The following is a 26500-nucleotide window of genomic DNA, read 5'->3' on the forward strand; positions in this document are numbered from 1 at the left end:
TTAAGCTGTACATCAAGCAAGAATGGGAAATAATTCCACTTCAAAAATGTGTCTCCTCAGTTAGCAAACCTGCACTGAGTGTTGTTAAAAGGAAAGGCCATGTAACACATTGGTAAAAATGCCTTTTTTGCAATGTGTTGCTGCCATTACATTCTAACTTCATGATTATTTGTAAAAAAATACCTAAGTTTCTCAGTGTGAAGATGAAATATCTTGTCTTTGCAGTCTATTCAATTGAATATAAGTTGAAAAGGATTTGTTCTATTTGCTTTTTATTCAGCATTTACACAACCTGACAACTTCACTGCTTTTGCCTTTTGTATAATCAAAATAATTTAACATCCTGCAAACAAATCTATATATCTTTACATTTCATTGATCTACTACAAGTTTTAAGAGACTGGTTAGAGAGCAGCTTTTTCTGATCGTATTCAGAAACCACAGTTTTTATTCATGACCTATCACAAAGCATTCCAAGATAAAATAACATCCAAACATTATGTTGAAGAAAACTACTACTTAAGTGTTTAAGGCATGTCCGTTAAAACCTTAAGTATATTTTCAACACACCTGCAATCTGAACTGACCCATCTTCTCCCAGTAAAATATTCCCAGCTTTCACGTCCCTGCAACCAACAAAACAATCAAACTGTGAAACCACGTGAGGACCGTATCGATTCTTCCATCCATGGAAAGCAGGTCTACAGCTCGCTGCTAACTGAATTGCCCAGGGGGCCGTTAAAAGGTCAAGCCTAGTTCCTGGTGACCTTAATATTCGGGAAGTTTACGTCACAGCTGCACAAACACAGATCAATGGACTAAGCTACGTACACTTTTTGAGGCGTATTTACGTTAGATGTAAGCCAGTGACTATCCTTGTTCAAGTGAGGGGGCCATGGTATCCTCAACATTATACACGGGAATATTTCTGTAACATTAGGATAATAATACCTTTAAAAGGCTTTACAGTGGTACCTCCACTTAGGAGTGCCACAAATAGAGTGTTTTGACACAAGAGCTGTATATTGGCTAATTGCTTTGCTTTATGATGCACGCAAAAATGTAGTTAGAAACATTAGCTTTAGTTGCAGTAGTGAACCCCACAACATTATGTCTTACTTGCTAGCATTTGCTTACAATGCTGAGAAGAAAGAAAATGATGGTATTCATTGAACTAAAGAAAGTAGTTATTAAAAAATGGCGGAGTGTGTCATCAACCAGGTGAAGCAATTCGAGCTAGTCTGCACCATATTGAAGAAGGGGGAGTTGAACGCCAACCAAGGATGTTAAAATAACATCCAAACAGCAGACATTTATCCATGAAGACGTGGAAAAGCTGCTGATGGTGTGTTTGACAGAGAAGCAGCTGGAAGGAAATACCAAGTCCCATCTAAATGCTGTACATTACTATTACATTAGGTCTATTGTATTCAATCCATCACAACTGGACTATTGGCCTCCCCTCCAAGTAGCCTTCATGCTCACAGACTTGGACCGCTCAGATGTGGGTCTGACTGGACTGACCAGACCATTCTACCACTAAATAAGGCCTTGTTCACACTGCAGGCCAATTAGGATTTCTTGCCCATATGCAACCTGTAGCAGATTGGTTTTATGTCAGTGTGAACAGTGCAATTCCAAATGTTTGCTATCAGACCCAGGTCTCTTTGGTTTGTGGATAGAAATGTGATGTAGTGAATATGCTATGTGTCTTCAGTGTGAACGCACCTGCGCTCAGGTCCCATGCATTCGAGCGGAACCTCATCAAAAAGCACTATGTGTCATAATTCAAGGGCAAAAGAGATGGTTATAAAATAAAAAGTTGAGAACGGAAATGAAAACAATTCAAATAAGTGTTAGGAACTAAGGTGAAAGTTCCAGCACGCCTGTCTCAGACACGGTCTTAAAGCAGACATCCAAGCAAAATATACCCTAAAACTGCAAAAGCCAAAATACTTGTCCTCGTCCTTCTTAATCTTCTACGCGTAAAAACTCAGTTCACTAAATGTGGACTTTGATTGAACAAAAGCTTGGAAATTGCCAGAAATGTGGCGGTACTGAGATCATCTAGAGTTGAAGCCATGTTTACATCCATAAACATTCTAATGCGTGCGATGTCATGACATCAAGTTTGTAATGTGAAAGTCCACTAAAAACCAGATACACTCCACCCTGCCTAGATCTTCTTAGACCAGGGGCCGTATTTAGCAAGCTTCTTAGTCTGCTAAGAGTTGACTTAAGAGTAAAGAAATTCTTCGCTGAAAGCTGCACCTAAAAGTTAGTTATCAAGCTTCTTACTCACACTTTCAGCGAAGTGTAGGACTGAATCTTAAGTGTCACACTCGGAGCTGAATTATGACATTACTATGTGCCGTAAACGAAATTTGAGGTGACGTCATTTCTGTGTCCATAGAAATGACCAATCACGGAAGGGAATCTCTTGTCTAAGAATAAAGAAATATCTTAGAAATATTTAAGTGGAAAATAGGAGTGTATCTTTTGACAATAACCTACAAAATAATACAAAACAAACAAAGCAGAGCTTTCACAGCAGAACTACAGGTCATCACAATGCTTCCATATCTCGCCACTGGGAAAATGCAACTGTGTAACGCTGATGACGGCTGCATGATGCTGCTGATGAGATGACGGCCCTTATTAAGTCTGTGGCAAAAATAATACCTGCTCTGTCTAAACGATACTCGTCACCAAACAAAGCCAGGACATCCTTAAGCTCCCTGAACTTTGGTGTAGGTCTCTCTGGCCTCAGTGCCATCCCCCGCTGGCAACTCCTAACCACTTAGGACACCTCTGAAGGTCTCTTAAATATCGTGGAGAGTAGGAGTGATTCTTAGACTAAAGAAAGTTGATAAATAGCTTTTATTCTTAAGTTTGAGAGTAGGACTAAATTTCGCAACTTCTCAGGACTTAAGTGTAAAATGGCCCTCTAAGACGCTTGATAAATACGGCCCCAGATCTTCTAAGACAAACCGAACTGTGCAGTTTTACATTACTTCATAAACCTGCTGTAGTGGTTAGTATCACATTCTGTTGTACTGTTTTTCATACAATAATTTTTATCTAAAAGTTTGTTTTCTTTTTCTTAAAAGCATACTACATGTACAAATATTGGTGTTTTAGGGTGAGGAAAGTGATTTCAATTGGAGATACAAATGACTTGAGTTAGAGCTCCATCACAGGACCAATGGACTTCATCATTGTAAGTCAGGTCATTCACAACAAAAAAAGAAAAAAGAAAAAAAAGAGTCAATTGAGTTACCGGTGAATCTGTCCATTTTTGTGCAGGTAGTCCAGGCCCTCGAGGACTTCTTTTAGTATGGTCGCAATGATCGGCTCATCCAGATTTCCGTCCTCCTCTTTGCTTGTGTGCTTGATAACATCCAGCATGGAGCCTAAAAGAAAAAACAAACAAACACTATCGTGCAGAATGTATGGATTTAAAATAATATGTGTTTAATATTGTGGTGTGGATAAAGTACTATCTATCTATCTAGAAATGTACTGCATCATATTTTTCCAATATTGTGGTCACAACAGGTCGTAACTAAAATAAACGATCACAAGTTTTTTCATGTCATTCGATCTCAATTAATGACGATTGTCCTGTGCAGCATTGTACCGAGTAACGTTGCATCCCGAGTCTTCATTACTGCAGTATCTTGTAACAGACATTTTAGCCATTTTTGATCAAGATAATATGTGCTACCAGCTGACAATTTACTTGTCTTTTTCTTCATATCTAGGATTGTGTTTACTAGAGGTGACCCACGTTACGATCCCTACCTCACATTTAGGGCCTAGGTTTCACTTCTTTTTCAGTACGTTTTGGGGGGAAAGATAACTTTTTATTCTCTCCAAATGATTTTGCTTGACATCCCAAACTTCATCCTGCAGTAAGCAAGTGGTGTTGTGTATACTACAAGACTCTTTTCACGTGAACATTTACTAAACAGCACTTTCAAATGGTAGATTCTTTGTATTCCTCGATTACAACAGTGCTTTCCACCACTACTTTGGTAAAGAGCAAGCAATGACCCAGACTTTAGAGGTTTTTTAAACTAAATGATGTATCTTTTATTTAATACGAATAAATTCAAGTGCAGTAAGATTTTTTGGTACCGTAAAATGATGTTAAAACATGTTTAATGATTGTATCAGGGACAAAATGATTTGAAGAAAGTGTTTGCAGTTTTTACTACTACCTGATGAGTTGAATCAGAGCAAACACCAAACAAAAAGTCTGATTCCAAAATATATTTTTGAAATGTCTTTTTTTCCTGATTGAATAGCAGCTGTGTTTATTCTCCCAGTCGGGACCACTGGACCAAGACATGATGCGCCTGCGTGCAAGAAGGCATTGAGGGCAGGATAACTGCACGTGAGAAGAGAGTTGCTGCTCCTTTTAAATGTGCTTCAACTTCTATGCTAGTCATAGTTCTTTATTTTGTTCATGCGGGCTGAATTTCCAGCTGTGTAAGGGGGAAGAGGCACAACATTATTTGAGGTCATGAGGTGGCCAGGGATGGTGACACATTTCCACAGACAGACACGTACAGGACAATGGTCAATAAAGGTGGATTGTCACCATTGCTTCCCTACTGTTTACTACTGTGGTATAACATGTTTGATCGAGTCACTTATGGTAACAGCTGATCACCGTGTTTAAACTGAAATGATTTGCCCTCGTCTGATGCAACACAAATGCTACACCACTCCAAGCACACAGTGCATTAACTTGTGTCTATACTTGCAAGTACAAATCCAGCAGCATAAACATAAATCACATTTCATACATCGGCTCACATTTATATCAAAGTGACATGCAAACAAGAGCAGTATTGAGATTAGTGTTTTCCCAATGCCAATATTTTGGTACCGGTACCAAAATGTATTTTGATACTTTGATACTTTTCTAAATAAAGGTGACCACAAAAAATGGCATTATTGGCTTTATTTGAACTAAAAATCTTAGGGTAGATGAAACATATATGTTTATTATTGTCATTTAGTTCTTCAATAAAATGTTGAACATACTAGACAACTTGTCTTTTAGTAGGAAGTAAACAAACAAAGACTCCTAATTAGTCTGCAGTAACATATTGTGTCATTTATACACCTATTATTTTATACACATTATGAGGGACAAACTGTAAAAATGCATTATCCATCTACTTGTTCATTTACTGTTAATATCTGCTTATTTTCTCTTTTAACATGTTCTATCTACACTTCTGTTCAAATGTAATAATCACTTATTCTTCTCTTCTTTGATACGTGACATTAGTTTTGGATGATACCACACATTTAGGCATGGATCATGTGGATACCAAGTAGTTCCAGGATCATACATTGGTCATATTCAAAGTCCTCATGTGTCCAGGGACATATTTACTGACTTTATAAACATAAACATTTTTTTTAAATGAAAAACGATTTTGTGATGCTAAAGAAATATTGATGTAATCATAGTAGTATCAACTATTTGGTATCATTACAGTGGATGTCAGGTGTAGATCCACCCATGGCGTTTGTTTACATTGTGAGGGCGGTGAGCTATTGTATCCTCCTAGGGTGTGTAGTGAAGCATGTTTAGCTCTTCCTCATCCTCCAGTGATATTGGTACATGTAAGAAACCTTCATCTGTCTCCATGGAGACCAGGATTAGTGATTTAGAAGTAGCTAAAACACTGTGGATGGATGTTAGCTACATGTCTTAAAGCAGCTCTTCCTGAGGGTGTTTCAGTGTTATAACTTCATCTCTTTTTTTTGACATTTCCGCTTCTCTGTTTTTACTTATTAACCCAAAATGCGTCCATTCTCCCCTTTCTGTCTACACACTGTCTCTGCTTGGAAGTACTCTGTGTGTGTGCGCTGCCCAACATGCTCCTCTGCTTCTCTGTCTGCACACTGTGTCTGCTTGGAAGTACTCTGTGTGTGTGTGTGTGTGTGTGTGTGTGTGTGTGTGTGTGTGTGTGTGTGTGTGTGTGTGTGTGTGTGCTGCCCAACATGCGCCTCTGCTCCTAAAAGCAGCAATGACATGACAGAATGTTGACGTGCCGTCATGCCCGTTAAAAAAAAGGGCGCAAGGAGCGGTACTTTACGGAGGCAGTATAGTACTGAATATGATTCATTAGTATGGTGGTCCTAAACTAGTAGCGGTATATTGTAGAACCCTAATTGATATAACAGCATCATGTTTTGCAAGTGTAGCTTACCTCCGCTCAAGAGCTTCATGACTAACCACAGTTCATCCTTGACAACAAAAGAAGTGTAATATGTAACAACATTGGGATGGTTGCACTGGCTCATTGCTTGAATTTCTTTCTGTTGGGAATGAAGAAGATACATCATGTGCATATTAGTACTAACAACATTGAAAAGTGTGAAGAATGTAACCCTTATTTATTGCACCCACCAGTAACTCATCCATGCTGGTCTGGCATTTCTCCAGGTTGATCCTCTTGATGGCGACCCGCTCCTGTCTGGGGGTACAGAGCGCTGCTTGCACCACGGCTGTGGCCCCGCTGCCTGGAACCACACAGCATAGTTACATGTCTGGAGAAGAAAGGTGACATTTCCGCTTCTTCCTATTCACCCGACTCCTACTGTTTCTCGCTTGTTTCGTCCCTGCATGCTTGAAACAAAGCACAAACAGCCACGCTCTATGCACCTTGTGTGCTTCTTTTAGGCAGTGTCGGAGGTGGGGACATTGTTGCTGGACAGAGACAATTTTGACACATGACTTGTCAACTGCGAGTGACAGATAAGCAGAAGTTCAGAAGACATGAGATCACACTTAAATGGATTGTGAGAACAGAGGTTGTGGCTTTGGGCGTCGCAGAGGACAGCTGTGTTTCTGTCTTATCTCCAACGATAAGATGTGACGGCAAATGCCAAGAATATTTAGGGAACTTCTTTTCACTTTTGTTGAACTGCAAAATGAGCATTGTATGAAACCAAAAGGTGTGATTGATGACACTCTAATATCATATGTTCTGATACTGACCTCTTTGCCTAATAATAAATACAATGCTCTGTTTTGAATGACACTATCACATAAATAATCATTCAACACTTGTACTTATGTACAGATGGCTTTAATATTTTGACTTTTGTGTAATTAAATATAAAGTCACCAAATGACTCATTTCCGCTTTGGATCTCATGAGAGTTTGGACATGTACAACCGTATGTTTACTTTATTGGCAGACATGTTTACATATAATAGATTGTAAACCATCATGAAATATTCCTATCACTTGTACTTGTAAGTCTAACAAACATACATATTGAATAAAGAGTATGATTAAATAATCCCTGCTTGTTTTTACACATATTTTGGACATGTTGAATTGTTTAAGTGTAAATATGATAGTCTTACATCGTCAAAAGAAATCACACCGGCATCATTTCCAGTATGTTTTGTATCCACCCAATATTATCGTAATATTAATAATATTTTGAAAAAAAAATCTGACAAACATGCACGTCCCGTATGTATCGACCCAATACTATTGTAATGTTTATATTATTTTGTATATCCAAATCTGACAAACATGTACAATCAGGCTTCTATACTTGTGTCCGTCTGTAAAATTGTGCTCTCATAATTGAAGTCCATTCTCTTCTTCTGCCGTGTTGTTAAAAGCAGAAGTTAATGTTGTTCATTTCGAGTTTGTGTAAGAGCTTATTTCTGCCACCGCACGGCCAATGAAGCCAATACAGTACTAAGCCATGAATTGATTAACGTGGACCCCGACTTAAACAAGTTGAAAAACTTATTGGGGTGTTACCATTTAGTGGTCAATTGTAGGGAATATGTACTGTACTGTACAATCTAATATGTACTGTACTGTACAATCTAATATGTACTGTACTGTGCAATCTAATATGTACTGTACTGTACAATCTAATATGTACTGTACTGTACAATCTAATATGTACTGTACTGTACAATCTAATATGTACTGTACTGTGCAATCTACTAATAAAAGTTTCAATCAATCAATCAATCAAAAAAGCGAGGCCCCGAAGGCATCGTGACACGTTCAAGTACATGACTCCAATACAGGACCAGGCGAGGCCCTGAAGGCATCGTGACACGTTCAAGTACATGACTCCAATACAGTACCAGGCGAGGCCCTGAAGGCATCGTGACACGTTCAAGTGCATGACTCCAATACAGTACCAGGCGAGGCCCTGAAGGCAACGTGACACGTTCAAGTACAGACCGGATTGGAGTAGAATCCGCCGGCCGGCTGCGAGTCACACGTGTGATGCGAGTCGTGTATCCGGTACATGACTTCACATCCGCAGTGGAAGAAAAAGCCGGTGTGGCGGTCAGGAACAAGCAAATAGTAGTGGAATAATGTCCGCCGCCTCTGTGTACTAACCGATGACTTCCTGGAGCTCGTACGACTCCCTGCTAATTGGCCAGCTGCTGCTCGGCGACTGGACGGCGGCAGGAGCTTCGTCTTGGTCCGCCATGATGATGATAGTGGTGATGATGATAGTGGTGATGATGATGATGATGACACACACGGAGAGTCCGCTCCGACCTCCCCTCCTCCGCCTGCGTCCGCTCCGACCTCCCCTCCTCCCCCGGGCGTCAGCCGGTGTTGTGCCGGCCGCAGCTCAGCAACTGCCGCGTGCGATGAGAGAGACCCGGATATCAAAGGGGCAGTCAGGCGCGCAGCACGTGCACACGCAGCGCCCTCTTATGTTGCCAGATCACCGCTTAGGCTCCTTTCTATGTTGCCAGATCACCGCTTAGGCTCCTTTCTATGTTGCCAGATCACCGCTTAGGCTCCTTCCTATGTTGCCAGATCACCGCTTAGGCTCCTTTCTATGTTGCCAGATCACCGCTTAGGCTCCTTTCTATGTTGCCAGATCACCGCTTAGGCTCCTTTCTACGTTGCCAGATCACCGCTTAGGCTCCTTTCTACGTTGCCAGATCACCGCTTAGGCTCCTTTCTATGTTGCCAGATCACCGCTTAGGCTACTTTCTACGTTGCCAGATCACCGCTTAGGCCCCTTCTACTTGCCAGATCACCACTTAGGCTCCTTTCTATGTTGCCAGATCACCGCTTAGGCTCCTTTCTATGTTGCCAGATCGCCGCTTAGGCTCCTTCCTATGTTGCCAGATCACCGCTTAGGCTCCTTTCTATGTTGCCAGATCACCGCTTAGGCTCCTTTCTATGTTGCCAGATCGCCGCTTAGGCTCCTTTCTATGTTGCCAGATCACCGCTTAGGCTCCTTCCTATGTTGCCAGATCGCCGCTTAGGCTCCTTCCTATGTTGCCAGACCACCGCTTAGGCTCCTACTATGTTACCAGATGACCGCTTAGGCTCCTTTCTATGTTGCCAGATCGCCGCTTAGGCTCCTTCCTATGTTGCCAGACCACCGCTTAGGCTCCTTTCTATGTTGCCAGATGACCGCTTAGGCTCCTTTCTATGTTGCCAGATCACCGCTTAGGCTCCTTTCTATGTTGCCAGATCGCCGCTTAGGCTCCTTCCTATGTTGCCAGATCACCGCTTAGGCTCCTTTCTATGTTGCCAGATCACCGCTTAGGCTCCTTTCTACGTTGCCAGATCACCGCTTAGGCTCCTTTCTACGTTGCCAGATCACCGCTTAGGCTCCTTTCTATGTTGCCAGATCACCGCTTAGGCTACTTTCTACGTTGCCAGATCACCGCTTAGGCCCCTTCTACTTGCCAGATCACCGCTTAGGCTCCTTTCTATGTTGCCAGATCACCGCTTAGGCTCCTTTCTATGTTGCCAGATCGCCGCTTAGGCTCCTTTCTATGTTGCCAGATCACCGCTTAGGCTCCTTTCTACGTTGCCAGATCACCGCTTAGGCTCCTTTCTATGTTGCCAGATCACCGCTTAGGCTCCTTTCTATGTTGCCAGATCGCCGCTTAGGCTCCTTGCTATGTTGCCAGATCACCGCTTAGGCTCCTTTCTACGTTGCCAGACCACCGCTTAGGCTCCTTTCTATGTTGCCAGATCGCCGCTTAGGCTCCTTTCTATGTTGCCAGATCGCCGCTTAGGCTCCTTTCTACGTTGCCAGATCGCCTCTTAGGCGGGGGGGTAAGGCTGAAGGAGGTCGGAGAGATATGTTGGCCCGAGGTTGTTTAGACATTTAAAAACAAATAGAAGGAGTTTAAAATGGATTGGATAACGCACAGGTAGCCAGTAAAGGGACACTAATATAGGGGTGATGTGCTGACGTCTGCGGGTCTGTGTTAGCAGACCAGCAGCAGAGTTCTGCACCAGCTGCAGGTCTGGCTAATGACTACATACAGGGCATTGCAGTAGTATAAACCAGTGGTCCCCAACCACCAAGCCCGATTGGTATCGGGCCGCAGAAGAATTTTTTATTTATTTTTATTTTTAAAAAATATATATATAATAATAATATATTTTTTTTTTTAATAAATCAACATAAAAAACACAATATACACTTACAATTAGTGCACCAACCACAAAAACCTCCCTTTTTCATGACAAAAACGTCCCTTTTTCATGACAAAGAAAAAAAAAAAAAGGACATCCCCCCACCCGGGCCGCGGGAAAAATTATTAAGCGATGACCGGTCCGCCGATACAAAAAGGTTGGGGACCACTGGTCTAAACCATTCCAGATAAAGGCGTGAATTAATTTATCGAGATCATGTCCTGACAGAAGTGGTTTCACTTTCGCTATTTGGCGTAATTGATAAAAGCTTTTTTGAACGATGCTGCTGATTTGTTTTTCAAATTTAAAATCTGAGTGTAACTTTACCCCCAGGTTTGTGACACAGTCGCTGAGATACGGGGTCAGAGTGCCGAGGTCAACGTGGGGGGAGGGAGAGCGACTTGGACCGAACATAACTTCTGTTTTGTCTTCATTTAGACTCAGGTAGTTAGCTGAAAGCCAGGCTTTGATGTGGTGCAGGCAGTCAATGAGACCCTGAACCGTGTTAATTTGTGCCATGGGAAAATAGATCTGGCAATCATCGGCATAAAAATGAAATGCAATACCATACATCCTAAAAATAGAACCAAAGGGGAGAAGGTAAAGCGCAAATAGGATTGGGGCAAGGATTGAGCCCTGGGGGACCCCGTGTGGTAGAGGAGCTGTGGAAGACATAAAACTTTCTATTTTTACACAAAAACTCCTGTCGACTAGGTATGATCGGAACCAGTTGAGGGCGGCGCCCTTAATAACCACACAGTTCTCAAGACAAGTGATTAAGGTGGCGTGGTCGACGATGTCCAACGCAGCAGACAGATCTAAAAGCACCAGGACAACATATTTACCAGAATCAGTTGACAGGAGGATATCGTTAAAAACTTTTAGAAGCGCTGACTCTGTGCTGTGGAGGACTTTAAAAGCGGACTGGAAGAGCTCAGTGATAGCATTATCCTCTAAGAAGGGCAAAAACTGACTGTAGACAACCTCTAATATTTTGGAAATGTATGGAAGGTTAGAGATAGGTCTAAGGTTAGAGAGGAGAGAGGGGTCGAGGCTTGGTTTTTTAAATAAGTCATACCACTGCATGTTTAAACTCTACTGGAACTATTGCGGAAGAGAGGCTACTATTGATGATGTTAAGGACACTTGATCCAATAGTAGCAAATACCTCCTTAAACAGGCGAGGTGGGAGGACATCTGCAGGAGAAGCAGAGGGCTTCATATGACTAACTGTGTCATTTAAAAAAGAAAAGGACACCGGCTCAAACTGATGGAAAACAGAAGAGAAATGCAGAGGAACAGAAGGGTCATGTGAAGGCTGGGATAAACTGGCTCTAGTTGACACAATTTTGTCAGTGAAACCACAACTCTTTCCCAATGTAAAGTATGTGACAAAGAAGTCAAATAGTTGTTATTGAAGACCACACTGGGAAAGTCATGTTAGTCACATTAATACTACAAAGTATTTCAACATTTTCACACAAATAGTGATTACAATCATGACATCAACTATCATTTACATTTTTAAATTGTAAAATACAACCATTCTACACAATAACACCTTTCTATGTAGAGTAATACTATCTTATTTGTAGCATTAATTAAATTAAACCAGCTCAGTGGTCTAGTGGTTAGAGTGTCCACCCTGACACTGGAAGGTTGTAAGTTCAAACCCCGGCCAAGTCATACCAAAGACTATAAAAATGGCAGCCATTACCTCCCTGCTTGGCACTCAGCATCAAGGCTTGGAATTGGGGGTTGCATCACCAAAATGCTTCCTGAGCGTGGCCACCGCTGCTGCTCACAGCTCCCCTCACCTACCAGGGGGTGAAAAAGGGGATGGGTCAAATGCAGAGGACAAATTTCATCACACCTAGTGTGTGTGTGTGACAATCATTGCTACTTTAACTTTAACGACCAGTTGCAGTGTCAAACAAAAAGGTTCCATTAACAGTAACAGATTTTAATTCACCTAAATCTTAATAATAATAATAATAATGGATTAGATTTATATCGCGCTTTTCTATTACTAAATACTCAAAGCACTCACAGAGAAGTGGGAAGCCATCATTCATTCACACAATGGTGGTGGTAAGCTACATCAGCTGCCCTGGGGTAGACTGACGGAAGCGTGGCTGCCAGTTTGCACCTACGGCCCCTCCGACCACCACCTGTCATTCATTCATCATTCATTCACCAGTGTGAGTGGCACCGGGGGCAAAGGGGGAAGTGTCCTGCCCAAGGACACCACGGCAGCGATTTGGATGTCAATAGGTGGGAAGCGAACCTGCAACCCTCAGGTTTCTGGCACGGCCGCTCTACCCACTACGCCATGCCGCCCCTAACCACTTTAGTTTTACATCCAACTGAACTGGATTAACTTACAGTACATACAACATTCAGTAATCCTATTTTAAATGAAGTGGATAAACAAACAGTACATAGAACATACATATACACAGTACATACATACACACAGTACATACAACAAACATACTTACACACAGTACATAGAACATACATATACACAGTACATACAACATACATACGGTACATACATACACAGTACATACAACATACATATACACAGTACATACAACATACATATACACAGTACATAGAACATACATATACACAGTACATACAACATACATACGGTACATACATACACAGTACATACAACATACATATACACAGTACATACAACATACATATACACAGTACATAGAACATACATATACACAGTACATACAACATACATACGGTACATACATACACAGTACATACAACATACATACACACAGTACATACAACATACATATACACAGTACATAGAACATACATATACACACTACATACATACACAGTACATACAACAAACATACTTACACACAGTACATACAACATACAGTAATCTTATTTCAAATGGTACTACAGTCAGACTTTCAAACTAGTGCTAGTGAGCAATGTAAAATACTGCCTAAACTCTGCACCTGGTAAGATATGCCACCAAAACATACACACAGCTAACACAGCACACACAAAACACACAACACAGCTAACACAGCACACACAAAACATACACGGAGCACACACAACACAGCACACACTCACGCAACATAGACACACACAACACACGCATAAAAGTTTTGCTAGGTACAAAGTTTCTTGAAGTTAGTTAGAAGTAGATACATACATATAAAATATGTTTTAGTTAGTTAGAAGTATACACATACATATAAAATATGTTTTAGTTAGTTAGAAGTAGACACATATATATAAAATATGTTTTAGTTAGTTAGAAGTAGACACATACATATAAAATATGTTTTAGTTAGTTAGAAGTAGATACATACATATAAAATATGTTTTAGTTAGTTAGAAGTATACACATACATATAAAATATGTTTTAGTTAGTTAGAAGTATACACATACATATAAAATATGTTTTAGTTAGTTAGAAGTAGACACATACATATAAAATATGTTTTAGTTAGTTAGAAGTATACACATACATATAAAATATGTTTTAGTTAGTTAGAAGTATACACATACATATAAAATATGTTTTAGTTAGAAGTAGACACATACATATAAAATATGTTTTAGTTAGTTAGAAGTAGACACATACATATAAAATATGTTTTAGTTAGTTAGAAGTAGACACATACATATAAAATATGTTTTAGTTAGTTAGAAGTAGACACATACATATAAAATATGTTTTAGTTAGTTAGAAGTAGACACATACATATAAAATATGTTTTAGTTAGTTAGAAGTAGACACATACATATAAAATATGTTTTAGTTAGTTAGAAGTAGACACATACATATAAAATATGTTTTAGTTAGTTAGAAGTAGACACATACATATAAAATATGTTTTAGTTAGTTAGAAGTAGACACATACATATAAAATATGTTTTAGTTAGTTAGAAGTATACACATACATATAAAATATGTTTTAGTTAGTTAGAAGTAGACACATACATATAAAATATGTTTTAGTTAGTTAGAAGTAGACACATACATATAAAATATGTTTTAGTTAGTTAGAAGTAGACACATACATATAAAATATGTTTTAGTTAGTTAGAAGTAGACACATACATATAAAATATGTTTTAGTTAGTTAGAAGTAGATACATACATATAAAATATGTTTTAGTTAGTTAGAAGTAGACACATACATATAAAATATGTTTTAGTTAGTTAAAAGTTTGTTTTGAAGTTGACAAAGGCTAACTTGAGCGTCCATCTTGGATTCTTCTTCTCTGTCATATTAGCGGTGCGCCACAGAGGTGTCATGCGCACTAGCGCCACAGAGGTGTCATGCGCACTAGCGCCACAGAGGTGTCATGCGCACTAGCGCCACAGAGGTGTCATGCGCACTAGCGCTTCCTACACCTGCACTTTTTTTTTATTTACTTTTATTTATAAATTTCAACATTTACAAACAAACAGACGAGAAACAATAATCAAGATTTGTAAAAAAAAACAGTACAAAATAAAACAGAACAGCGCCAGGGGGTTGTAAATTCAAAGTAACTAAAATAGAATACTATATATATATATATATATATATATATATATATATATATATATATATATATATATATATATATATAATAAACAAAGTGCAAAGCCATAGGCTCACTCAATGTCAGTAAATTACTTAAATTTTGGACACATCATCATTTTTTTGTTCTTAGAGAGTTTGATCGATTGATTGAAATTTTTATTAGTAGATTGCACAGTACAGTACATATTCCGTACAATTGACCACTAAATGGTAACACCCCAATAGGTTTTTCAACTTGTTTAATTCATGGTAAGTGTTTTAATGTAGGGTTCTAAATCTTTTTTTGAAGGCACAAAAGACCGGTCGGGTATCGAGAAACTTGCATGCATAAATATAAAACTTAGCCAATAGAATAATGAGGTTGCAACAGTAAAATTCCTTGTTCATACAGTATTGTAAAACCAAACACTACACCTGCACCTACTCACTGTCAACAGGAGTTGTGTGTGTGACGTCATTACTTTTAAAGACGTAAAAGGGACGGCAGGTTTACGATATGATGATATCATAATGATACTTCATAAAAGCAGACTATATCATTTAGTGTGAGGCTGATGTAATACACAAAGCTGCCAGTAGAGTTGGACAATTGCTTCAATGAGCATTTAAATGGCAAACAATGTTGCTTTTCTCACACGCGTGTTGCCACCTATGACAAATATGTGATCGTGGCTGGAATACATTTGTAGAAAATACTGTCGAGGTAGAAAAGAGGCTGCAGTGTATCAAAAATAGGCGTAAAACAAGTACAACGCCATGCGCGCACGCGCATACACGGCAGGTCCAGGTCGTGCTGCGCGCGCACACATGGTGTATGTTGTGTGACAGGTGAACAGACCAATCAGCGGCCAGCAAGCGAGTGCGTGATCGCCCACATGGGGTGTGTTGTGTGACAGGTGAACAGACCAATCAGCGGCCAGCAAGCGAGTGCGTGCACGCCCACATGGGGTATGTTGTGTGACAGGTGAACAGACCAATCAGCGGCCAGTAAATGAGTGCGTGCACGCCCACATGGGGTATGTTGTGTGACAGGTGAACAGACCAATCAGCGGCCAGCAAGCGAGTGCGTGCACGCCCACATGGGGTATGTTGTGTGACAGGTGAACAGACCAATCAGAGGCCAGCAAGCGAGTGCGTGCACGCCCACATGGGGTATGTTGTGTGACAGGTGAACAGACCAATCAGCGGCCAGTAAATGAGTGCGTGCACGCCCACATGGGGTATGTTGTGTGACAGGTGAACAGACCAATCAGCGGCCAGCAAGCGAGTGCGTGCACGCCCACATGGGGTATGTTGTGTGACAGGTGAACAGACCAATCAGAGGCCAGCAAGCGAGTGCGTGCACGCCCACATGGGGTATGTTGTGTGACAGGTGAACAGACCAATCAGAGGCCAGCAAGCGAGTGCGTGCACGCCCACACGACACGGCGGCAGCAGCAGCGGACACGCGCAGACGCCTGGCCTTCATCACGTCATCTTCATCTTCATCATCCTCAGCAGCGGCGTCTAACACGGTGTGTGTGCGCGTGCGCGTGCGTGTTTGTGTGTGGTCGTGCTGCTAGCGAGGACATGGCCGGCATCTTGGCGTGGTTCTGGAACGAGCGCTTCTGGCTCCCGCACAACGTGACGTGGGCAGACTTGAAGAACACCGACGAGGCCACCTTCCCGCAAGCGGAGGACCTTTACCTCGCTGGCCCTTTGGCCTTCTGCGTCGTTATGCTGCGGCTGCTGTTCCAGAGGTGGGTCTGAGTGATGAGCATGATGAAGGTGAACAATGCAGGCATCCCGCCTGCTGTCTGACACGCCTCCTTTGCAGGCCCGCAACCTCACAAGGCTGCACTGGAAGTAGCTTCCAATGGAAGGCGCTTCCAGTGGAAGTCAATTCCATTGGAAGGCGGTTCCACTGGAAGTCGGTTCCACTGGAAGTAGGTTCCAATGGAAGTAGCTTCCACTGGAAGTCGGTTCCACTGGAAGTAGGTTCCAATGGAAGTAGCTTCCACTGGAAGTAGGTTCCAATGGAAGTCGGTTCTACTGGAAGTCGGTTACACTGGAAGTCGGTTCCAATGGAAGTAGCTTCCACTGGAAGTAGGTTCCAATGGAAGTCGGGTCCACTGGAAGTAGGTTTCACGGGAAGTCAATTCCACTGGAAGGCGGTTCCACTGGAAGTAGGTTACACTGGAAGTAGGTTTCACGGGAAGTCAATTCCACTGGAAGGCGGTTCCACTGGAAGTAGGTTACACTGGAAGTAGGTTTCACGGGAAGTCAATTCCACTGGAAGGCGGTTCCACTGGAAGTAGGTTCCAATGGAAGTCAATTCCATTGGAAGGCGGTTCCGATGAAAGTCGGTTCCACTGGAAGTCACTTCCAATGGAAGGCGCTTCCAATGGAAGTAGCTTCCAATGGAAGTCAATTCCATTGGAAGGCGGTTCCACTGGAAGTCGGTTCCACTGGAAGTAGGTTCCAATGGAAGTAGCTTCCACTGGAAGTAGCTTCCAATGGAAGTAGGTTCCAATGGAAGTAGCTTCCACTGGAAGTAGGTTCCAATGGAAGTCGGTTCTACTGGAAGTCGGTTACACTGGAAGTCGGTTCCAATGGAAGTAGCTTCCACTGGAAGTAGGTTCCAATGGAAGTCGGGTCCACTGGAAGTAGGTTTCACGGGAAGTCAATTCCACTGGAAGGCGGTTCCACTGGAAGTAGGTTACACTGGAAGTAGGTTTCACGGGAAGTCAATTCCACTGGAAGGCGGTTCCACTGGGAGTAGGTTACACTGGAAGTAGGTTTCACGGGAAGTCAATTCCACTGGAAGGCGGTTCCACTGGAAGTAGGTTCCAATGGAAGTCAATTCCATTGGAAGGCGGTTCCGATGAAAGTCGGTTCCACTGGATGTAGGTTCCAATGGAAGTCGGTTCCACTGGAAGTAGGTTGCAATGGAAGTCACTTCCAATGGAAAGCGGTTCCAATGGAAGTCGGTTCCACTGGAAGTACGTTCCAATGGAAGTCACTTCCAATGGAAGGCGGTTCCAATGGAAGGCGGTTCCAATGGAAGTCGGTTCCACTGGATGGCGGTTCCACTGGAAGTCAGTTCCACTGGATGGCGGTTCCACTGGTAGTCACTTCCAATGGAAGGCGGTTCCATTGGAAGGCAGTTCCACTGGAAGTCAGTTCCGAGTTGCCTTCAAACATCATCAACTTGCAGCGCTGCCATTGATATACAGAGGTGGGTAGTAAGGCGCTACATTTACTCCGTTACATCTACTTGAGTAACTTTTGGGATAAATTGTACTTCTAAGAGTAGTTCTAATGCAACATACTTTTACTTTTAGTTCAATATATTTATAGAGAAGAAACGCTACTTTTACTCCACTCCATTTTTTTCTACATTTAGCTCGCTACTCGCTACTGATTGTTATCGATCTGTTAACGCATGCTTTGTTTGTTTTGGTTTGTCAGACAGTCCTTCAAAGTAGGATCTATCACATGTCTGCGTTTCACCAATCAAACACAGCCAGGCGGTCACATGATTACTGCACTTTTTTTATGAACCTTTATTTATACATTTTAACATTTACAAACAGTTGAAAATAATAATCCAAGTAAGTACTAAAAAGTATAAAAAACGTAAAAAAACAGCATCAGGGGGTTGTAAATTCAAAGTAACTAAAATAGAATGCAAAATATATAAAAATATAAAGTAAACAAAGTGCAAAGCCATAAGCTCACTCAATCTCAGTAAATAACTTAAATTTGGAACACAGCATCATGGTTTTCACAGCTTTTTGGTTGTTAGAAGTAGAGTGTTTTAATGTAGAGATCTAAATCTTTTTAAAGGCACAAAAACAGGTCGGCTATTGAGAAACTTACATTTATGAATATAAAACTTAGCCAATAGTATAATGAGGTTGCAAAGGTCAAATACATTTTCAAATTTTTTTTAACACAGTGTAAACCCAAATATATATTATTTAATATATATTATTGTTTTAGTTGCTTAAGAGATATTCCTGGCTCTGAATTTTTTTTATTGCTATTTTTATGTTTTTGTGCATTACTTGTTGCCGTCATCATTAAACAATCAGGTTACTCATCAGTTACTCAGTACTTGAGTAGTTTTTTCACAACATACTTTTTACTTTTACTCAAGTAAATATTTGGGTGACTACTCCTTACTTTTACTTGAGTAATACATCTCTAAAGTAACAGTACTCTTACTTGAGTACAATTTCTGGCTACTCTACCCACCTCTGTTGATATGTGGGGGTGTGATGTTCATATGTTGTCAATATTCAGTGTTTTATCCTTCATAGTTAATATTGTAAATCCCACATTCTTTATTTTCATGTACATTCTGGCTGTCTCATTCAGTAGAAAATGTAAAATTCCATTCAGTTTTTAAGGTGGTCTGTCATAAAGTTTTTAGCATTCGATCAGACGTTATTGTGAGGTTTTGTTTTAGTGTTCCTAAAAATAGCTATACCGGCCCCCAGAAACATTTGTTTATCTAAATTTGGCCCCCAAGTCCAACTAATTTCCCAGGCCTGGGTTAGATTGTACTTGAGCAGACCTTGGGAATCTGGCCTGTCTTCTGCACTGTTGGTGTCTTCTGCACTGTTGGTGTCTTCTGCACTGTTGGTGTCTTCTGCACTGTTGGTGTCTTCTGCACTGTTGGTGTCTTCTGCACTGTTGGTGTCTTCTGCACTGTTGGTGTCTTCTGCACTGTTGGTGTCTTCTGCACTGTTGGTGTCTTCTGCACTGTTGGTATCTTCTGCACTGTTGGTGTCTTCTGCACTGTTGGTGTCTTCTGCACTGTTGGTGTCTTCTGCACTGTTGGTGTCTTCTGCACTGTTGGTGTCTTCTGCACTGTTGGTGTCTTCTGCACTGTTGGTGTCTTCTGCACTGTTGGTGTCTTCTGCACTGTTGGTGTCTTCTGCAATGTTGGTGTCTTCTGCACTGTTGGTGTCTTCTGCACTGTTGGTGTCTTCTGCACTGTTGGTGTCTTCTGCACTGTTGGTGTCTTCTGCACTGTTGCTGTCTTCTGCACTGTTGGTGTCTTCTGCACTGTTGCTGTCTTCTGCACTGTTGGTGTCTTCTGCACTGTTGGTGTCTTCTGCACTGTTGCTGTCTTCTGCACTGTTGGTGTCTTCTGCACTGTTGGTGTCTTCTGCACTGTTGCTGTCTTCTGCCCTGTTGGTGTCTTCTGCACTGTTGGTGTCTTCTGCACTGTTGGTGTCTTCTGCACTGTTGCTGTCTTCTGCACTGTTGGTGTCTTCTGCACTGTTGGTGTCTTCTGCACTGTTGCTGTCTTCTGCCCTGTTGGTGTCTTCTGCACTGTTGGTGTCTTCTGCCCAAAGCATAAGCCAACTAAGCGCTTGCTTAGGGCCTTGCAGCCACCAGGGGCCCCAAAAGCAATGGAATTGAACTTCAGTATACTGCGCTCTCTTTGTACAAAGTAAACATTAAATATGAACAATTAACTAAAAATATAAACAAGTAATTAAAGACTAATATGTACAAGACTGATGAGACAAGATGACACTTCCTGTCAATGAGAAAGGACGCAAAGAAAAAGGCTCCGCTTTTGCTACCGGAGTTTTTGTTAAGTCTGAAGATTTTGACCACTGATTTGCCATCACAGCCACAGGAGAGTCACCTGGCATCTTCCACCTGATTTTGGTCAGTGTAGAGGCACTGATACGCTGAAATAAGACAAGTTGGAAGAGAAGTTAGACGCAAGCCATCAGCGTCTTACCGCAATTCAAAGCGGTTGCCTAGCAACCAAAAGCTACGGCGAATTTACAGCTGTTTTAAAGTGCTTCCAACCTCGCAGAGTGATACAAGTGGACTGGCTGATACCTCAAATTGATCTCTGAACGGCGAAAGGTACGAATTTGTTGAAACAAACAAGTTATAAGTGTCGCAAGTCGCTAAAGCAACTGCCGTTAAGACACAAGAGGCACTGACGTCATCCACCTGCCGCCATGCCAAAAGTTAAAAGAAAGACTGAAATCCTGAAACGTCAGCCGACACAGGACATGATGAGAAGAAGACTTGAGACTGGACACAGGACATGATGGGAACAAGACTTGAGCCTGGACACAGGACATGATGAGAAGAAGACTTGAGACTGGACACAGGACATGATGGGAACAAGACTTGAGACTGGACACAGGACATGATGAGAAGAAGACTTGAGACTGGACACAGGACATGATGAGAAGAAGACTTGAGACTGGACACAGGACATGATGGGAACAAGACTTGAGACTGGACACAGGACATGATGAGAAGAAGACTTGAGACTGGACACAGGACATGATGAGAAGAAGACTTGAGACTGGACACAGGACATGATGGGAACAAGACTTGAGACTGGACACAGGACATGATGGGAACAAGACTTGAGACTGGACACAGGACATGATGAGAAGAAGACTTGAGACTGGACACAGGACATGATGGGAACAAGACTTGAGACTGGACACAGGACATGATGAGAAGAAGACTTGAGACTGGACACAGGACATGATGAGAAGAAGACTTGAGACTGGACACAGGACATGATGGGAACAAGACTTGAGACTGGACACAGGACATGATGGGAACAAGACTTGAGACTGGACACAGGACATGATGGGAACAAGACTTGAGACTGGACACAGGACATGATGGGAACAAGACTGGAGACTGGACACAGGACATGATGGGAACAAGACTTGAGACTGGACACAGGACACAACTGGGAACAAGACTTGAGACTGGACACAGGACATGATGGGAACAAGACTTGAGACTGGACACAGGACATGATGGGAACAAGACTTGAGACTGGACACAGGACATGATGGGAACAAGACTTGAGACTGGACACAGGACATGATGGGAACAAGACTTGAGACTGGACACAGGACATGATGGGAACAAGACTTGAGACTGGACACAGGACATGATGGGAACAAGACTTGAGACTGGACACAGGACACAATGGGAACAAGACTTGAGACTGGACACAGGACATGATGGGAACAAGACTTGAGACTGGACACAGGACATGATGGGAACAAGACTTGAGACTGGACACAGGACATGATGGGAACAAGACTTGAGACTGGACACAGGACATGATGGGAACAAGACTTGAGACTGGACACAGGACATGATGGGAACAAGACTTGAGACTGGACACAGGACATGATGGGAACAAGACTTGAGACTGGACACAGGACATGATGGGAACAAGACTTGAGACTGGACACAGGACATGATGGGAACAAGACTTGAGACTGGACACAGGACACAATGGGAACAAGACTTGAGACTGGACACAGGACATGATGGGAACAAGACTTGAGACTGGACACAGGACATGATGGGAACAAGACTTGAGACTGGACACAGGACATGATGGGAACAAGACTTGAGACTGGACACAGGACATGATGGGAACAAGACTGGAGACTGGACACAGGACATGATGGGAACAAGACTTGAGACTGGACACAGGACATGATGGGAACAAGACTTGAGACTGGACACAGGACATGATGGGAACAAGACTTGAGACTGGACACAGGACATGATGGGAACAAGACTTGAGACTGGACACAGGACATGATGGGAACAAGACTTGAGACTGGACACAGGACATGATGGGAACAAGACTTGAGACTGGACACAGGACATGATGGGAACAAGACTTGAGACTGGACACAGGACACAATGGGAACAAGACTTGAGACTGGACACAGGACATGATGGGAATCAAGAAGGGGTACAACAAAAAATACTCCATGAATTTAAAGAAGAAATTAAAGAAATGAAATAAGAATTGAAAGAATAAATTTAAAAAAATATGGGTGGATGGAACAATGATATGAAAGCAAGAAACACGTCAATAATGAATAAAACTAAATATGTTCTAGACCAAAAATCCCTTCATATTCTCTACTGCTCACTAGTGTTACATATCTGAGTTATTATGTGCAGAAATATGGGGAAATAATGACAAAAGTACACTTCATTCACTAACAGTGTTACAAAAAAGATCAGTTATAATAATACATCATGTTGGATATAAAGAACATACAAACCCTTTATTTATTCAATCAAAGATACTGAAATTCTATGACATAGTGACATTGCAAACAGTTAAAATGATACACAAAGCAAACTATAACCTGCTTCCCAAGAATATACAACAATTCTTCTCAACAAAAGAGGACAAATATAATCTTAGAGAAAAATGTAGTTTAAAACATTTGTATGCACGTACAACACTTAAGACCTTCAGTATATCAGGATGTGGAATTACATTATGGAATGGATTAATCAAACAATGTATTAATATGATCCACTTCAAGAAATTCTTACAACTTCAAGTGTTTACAAAGTACAAAAAAGAAGAATCATGATAAACATTCTGAATTTATTCATCCATTCATTCTTTCATTTGCAAAATAATCTTACTTATCTTGTATGGAATATAACTTACTTCACCAGTTATTTATTTATTTATTTGTATTGTGATACTTATGGAGTATATTGTGAATACATTGAGAACAGGAAGTGAACGAAAGTTTTAGCAACTGTTCTGTAAAAGAAAAGGGGTAGGATTTAATAAGCTTTGCTTCTTCCCGCTTCTGCCATCCTAGTCACTGCCGTTGTGTCCTTGGGCAAGACACTACCCACCTGCTCCCAGTGCCGCCCACACTGCTTTGAATGTAACTTAGAAATTGGGTTTCACTATTTAAAGCGCTTTGAGTCTCTAGAGAAAAAGCGCTATATAAATATACTTCACTTCACTTCTTGATCACAAAAAATATTCATGAAGTTTGGTTCTTTTATTAATTTATTGTGGCCAATTTTTGTTTCATGTGACCACAGGACTTTCCTCCAGAAGGTCTTATCTTTGTCCATGTGGTGTCAGATGAAACATAAATGGAGCTGCTTGGCCACCATACCCAGCAATATGTTTGAGGAGAACACCAGGCCTACCGTCAAGCATGGTGGTGGTAGTATTATGCTCCGGGCCTGTTTTGCTGCCAATGGAACTGCTGCTTTAAATGGGACAATGAAAAAGGACGATTAGCTCCAAATTCTTCAGGACAAGCTAAAACCATCAGACCGGAGGTTGGGTCTTGGGCACAGTTGGGTGTTCCAACAGGACAATGACCCCAAACACATGTTAAAAGTGGTAAAGGAATGGCTAAATCAGGCTGGAATGAAAGTTTTAGAATGGCCTTCCCAAAGTCTTGACTTAAAGGTGTGGACAATGCTGAAGAAACAAGTCCATGTCAGAAAAGCAACATATTTAGCTGAACTGCAGCAATTTAGTGGTGAAAAATGTAAGCAGAAGCTTGTGGATGGCTAGCAAAAGCACCTTATTGCAGGTAAACTTGCCAAGGGACTTGTAAGCAAATATTAACCTTGCTGTACGTATACTTTTGATTGCTCACATTTTCAGTAAAGCCATAATAAATTCATAAAAGAAGCAAACTTCATGAATGTTTTTAGTGAGCAACAAGTATGTGCTCCAATCACTACATCACCAAAATATAAGAGTTGTAGAAATGATTGGAACCTCCAGACAGCCATGACCTGATGTTCTTTACAAGTGTACGTAGACTTTTGACCACAACTGTATATTTCAAAAGTGTACATTTTCAGAAGTGAAATGATGACACTTTGCAGAGGTTGGGGTGGTTTCATTTGTAATCTGGGAAAGCCTCCAGAATCCAACATACTGCAGACAGACTCAGAAAACAGGTTGTTAGAGTGACTGTGGAGCAAATTGTACACAAAACATATTTAATCCATATTATCTGGACCACAATGAAGTGCTTTGAATGTAGATTGAAAGACTTGGTTGTCTGTAAGAAGTGTGCTGCCAGCTCACCTGTACGCCTGCTGTTATGAACATTGATTGTTTGAATGTTAAGAAAGTGAAATGTGTGAAGTCTATGACAGGTCCCTTCTTAAATGGTGGTTAACTTATTTTTACACTTGTATAACTTAAGAATCTTGAAATCCTCTGCACCGCTCGGGACATGTGAACATATTGAAGCACTGAAATAACAATAATGTGGCTCTCAAGAAGCTAGAACAATATTTCATGATTCCTCCGCCTAGGAAAAAAAACACTTATTTAAATAATTGTGTTAAATAAAACTTGTTTCAAATATTTCAGTGTGTATGTATGTTTATGAGTACTTTTTGAGCACATTCAACAATAATAATAATAACAACTTTGATCATTTAGTTGACAGTAACTGTGATATGAAAAGTTGTCATTGTTACATCCCTACTGGAACATAATAATATCAGCTTCAACGACACTTGCACTTATTGTATTTCCTTTTTAAATGTACTAACTTACATTACTTTGCATTTTCCCTTCCAGGTTGATTGCAAGGCCGTGTGCTGTGGGCCTGAAAATTCAAGCCAACGGGCCACAAAAAGCCCAACCCAACGCCATCTTGGAGAAGGTTTTCACCGCCATTACCAAGGTGCTGCTTTTGGAGTTTCTATACTGGTAGTATTAATGTTTTACAACTTGAAGCATCGACCATCTACTGTTTTATCAGCACCCCGATGAAAAGAGGCTGGAGGGATTGTCCAAGCAGCTGGACTGGGACGTCCGCACCATCCAGCGCTGGTTCAGACAACGACGCAACCAAGAGAAACCCAGCACTCTGGCCCGCTTCTGTGAGAGCATGTGAGACACTTTTCCATTCACCCACCGCCACTCTTCTACTAGCAACTACACTCGTCGTATTGAAAGGAAAGACACGTATGTTTGAGTCCTCCACTCGGACTGGGTGCTGGGCTCCTTCACTCACGGCAATGACAAAGATTACCCGAGTGCCACACAACATCTTTTGTAGCACAGAAACATTTAGGAGCAGTAAGAAATGTCTTAAATATCACAATTGGATTATTAACACTCAAACAACATACATATAAACACATTGCCATCATAAGGCCGAGTGTGACGCGCTATAAAACACAGAGAACATCCCTAAACTGTGCTAGCACAGACGCTAACATGGGTTTAAGGCCGGGCGATACGGAGCAAAACTTGTATCCCGATATAGTTTGGCCCATAACCCAGGGGTAGGGAACCTATGGCTCTAGAGCCAGATGTGGCTCTTTTGATGACTGCATCTGGCTCTCAAGATAAATCTTAGCTGACATTGCTTAACATGATAAGTAATGAATAATCCATCCAACGCCCTTGACGCAAATCCCTTAGGAGTGGTGGACAACTGGGCAGTGTCTGAAGAACTGCAGCCCGCCACCGTAGCCCCCCACTCCCTCCCCTCTGTTGCAAGTCTGGAAATGTATGTTGTGATACATTTATATGCTTTGCTCTGGAGTTTGTTTTTCTCCCCATAGCTGTTCTGCGACCCTAAACACTGTTTGTTTGTCTAATCTAATCAAATCAATCA

The 26500-nt window shown here is 41.4% G+C and overlaps 2 protein-coding genes across 7 annotated transcripts in view; one reads left to right on the forward strand and one right to left on the reverse strand.

Moving 5' to 3' along the window:
• stk39 (serine threonine kinase 39) overlaps positions 1 to 14785 on the reverse strand; it is a 50379-nt gene extending 35594 nt beyond the window's left edge. Inside the window, exons 1-6 of one of the 6 annotated variants that reach the window (XM_061878963.1) lie at positions 14668 to 14785; positions 12193 to 12292; positions 6437 to 6549; positions 6237 to 6345; positions 3281 to 3413; positions 571 to 626 (exon numbers count right to left, since the gene is read on the reverse strand). In XM_061878963.1, the coding sequence (XP_061734947.1) occupies positions 571 to 626; positions 3281 to 3413; positions 6237 to 6345; positions 6437 to 6549; positions 12193 to 12214 (433 nt within the window). In that variant the 5' untranslated portion in view covers positions 12215 to 12292; positions 14668 to 14785. Of the gene's footprint in view, positions 1 to 570; positions 627 to 3280; positions 3414 to 6236; positions 6346 to 6436; positions 6550 to 8414; positions 8752 to 12192; positions 12293 to 12525; positions 12949 to 13671; positions 13688 to 14667 lie in introns of those variants that run through there. The other 5 variants (XM_061878965.1, XM_061878964.1, XM_061878961.1 and 2 more) reach the window with 5 other exon arrangements.
• A 1696-nt stretch (positions 14786 to 16481) lies between these two features.
• The window catches only part of cers6 (ceramide synthase 6), a 42551-nt gene continuing 32532 nt past the window's right edge, over positions 16482 to 26500 (forward strand). The window contains exons 1-3 of the mRNA XM_061878967.1: positions 16482 to 16798; positions 25453 to 25558; positions 25637 to 25767. Of these exons, the coding sequence (XP_061734951.1) occupies positions 16629 to 16798; positions 25453 to 25558; positions 25637 to 25767 (407 nt within the window). The 5' untranslated portion in view covers positions 16482 to 16628. The remainder of the gene's footprint in view (positions 16799 to 25452; positions 25559 to 25636; positions 25768 to 26500) is intronic.

This window comes from Nerophis ophidion, linkage group LG19, assembly GCF_033978795.1.
Source record: "Nerophis ophidion isolate RoL-2023_Sa linkage group LG19, RoL_Noph_v1.0, whole genome shotgun sequence".
Lineage (NCBI taxonomy): Eukaryota > Metazoa > Chordata > Actinopteri > Syngnathiformes > Syngnathidae > Nerophis > Nerophis ophidion.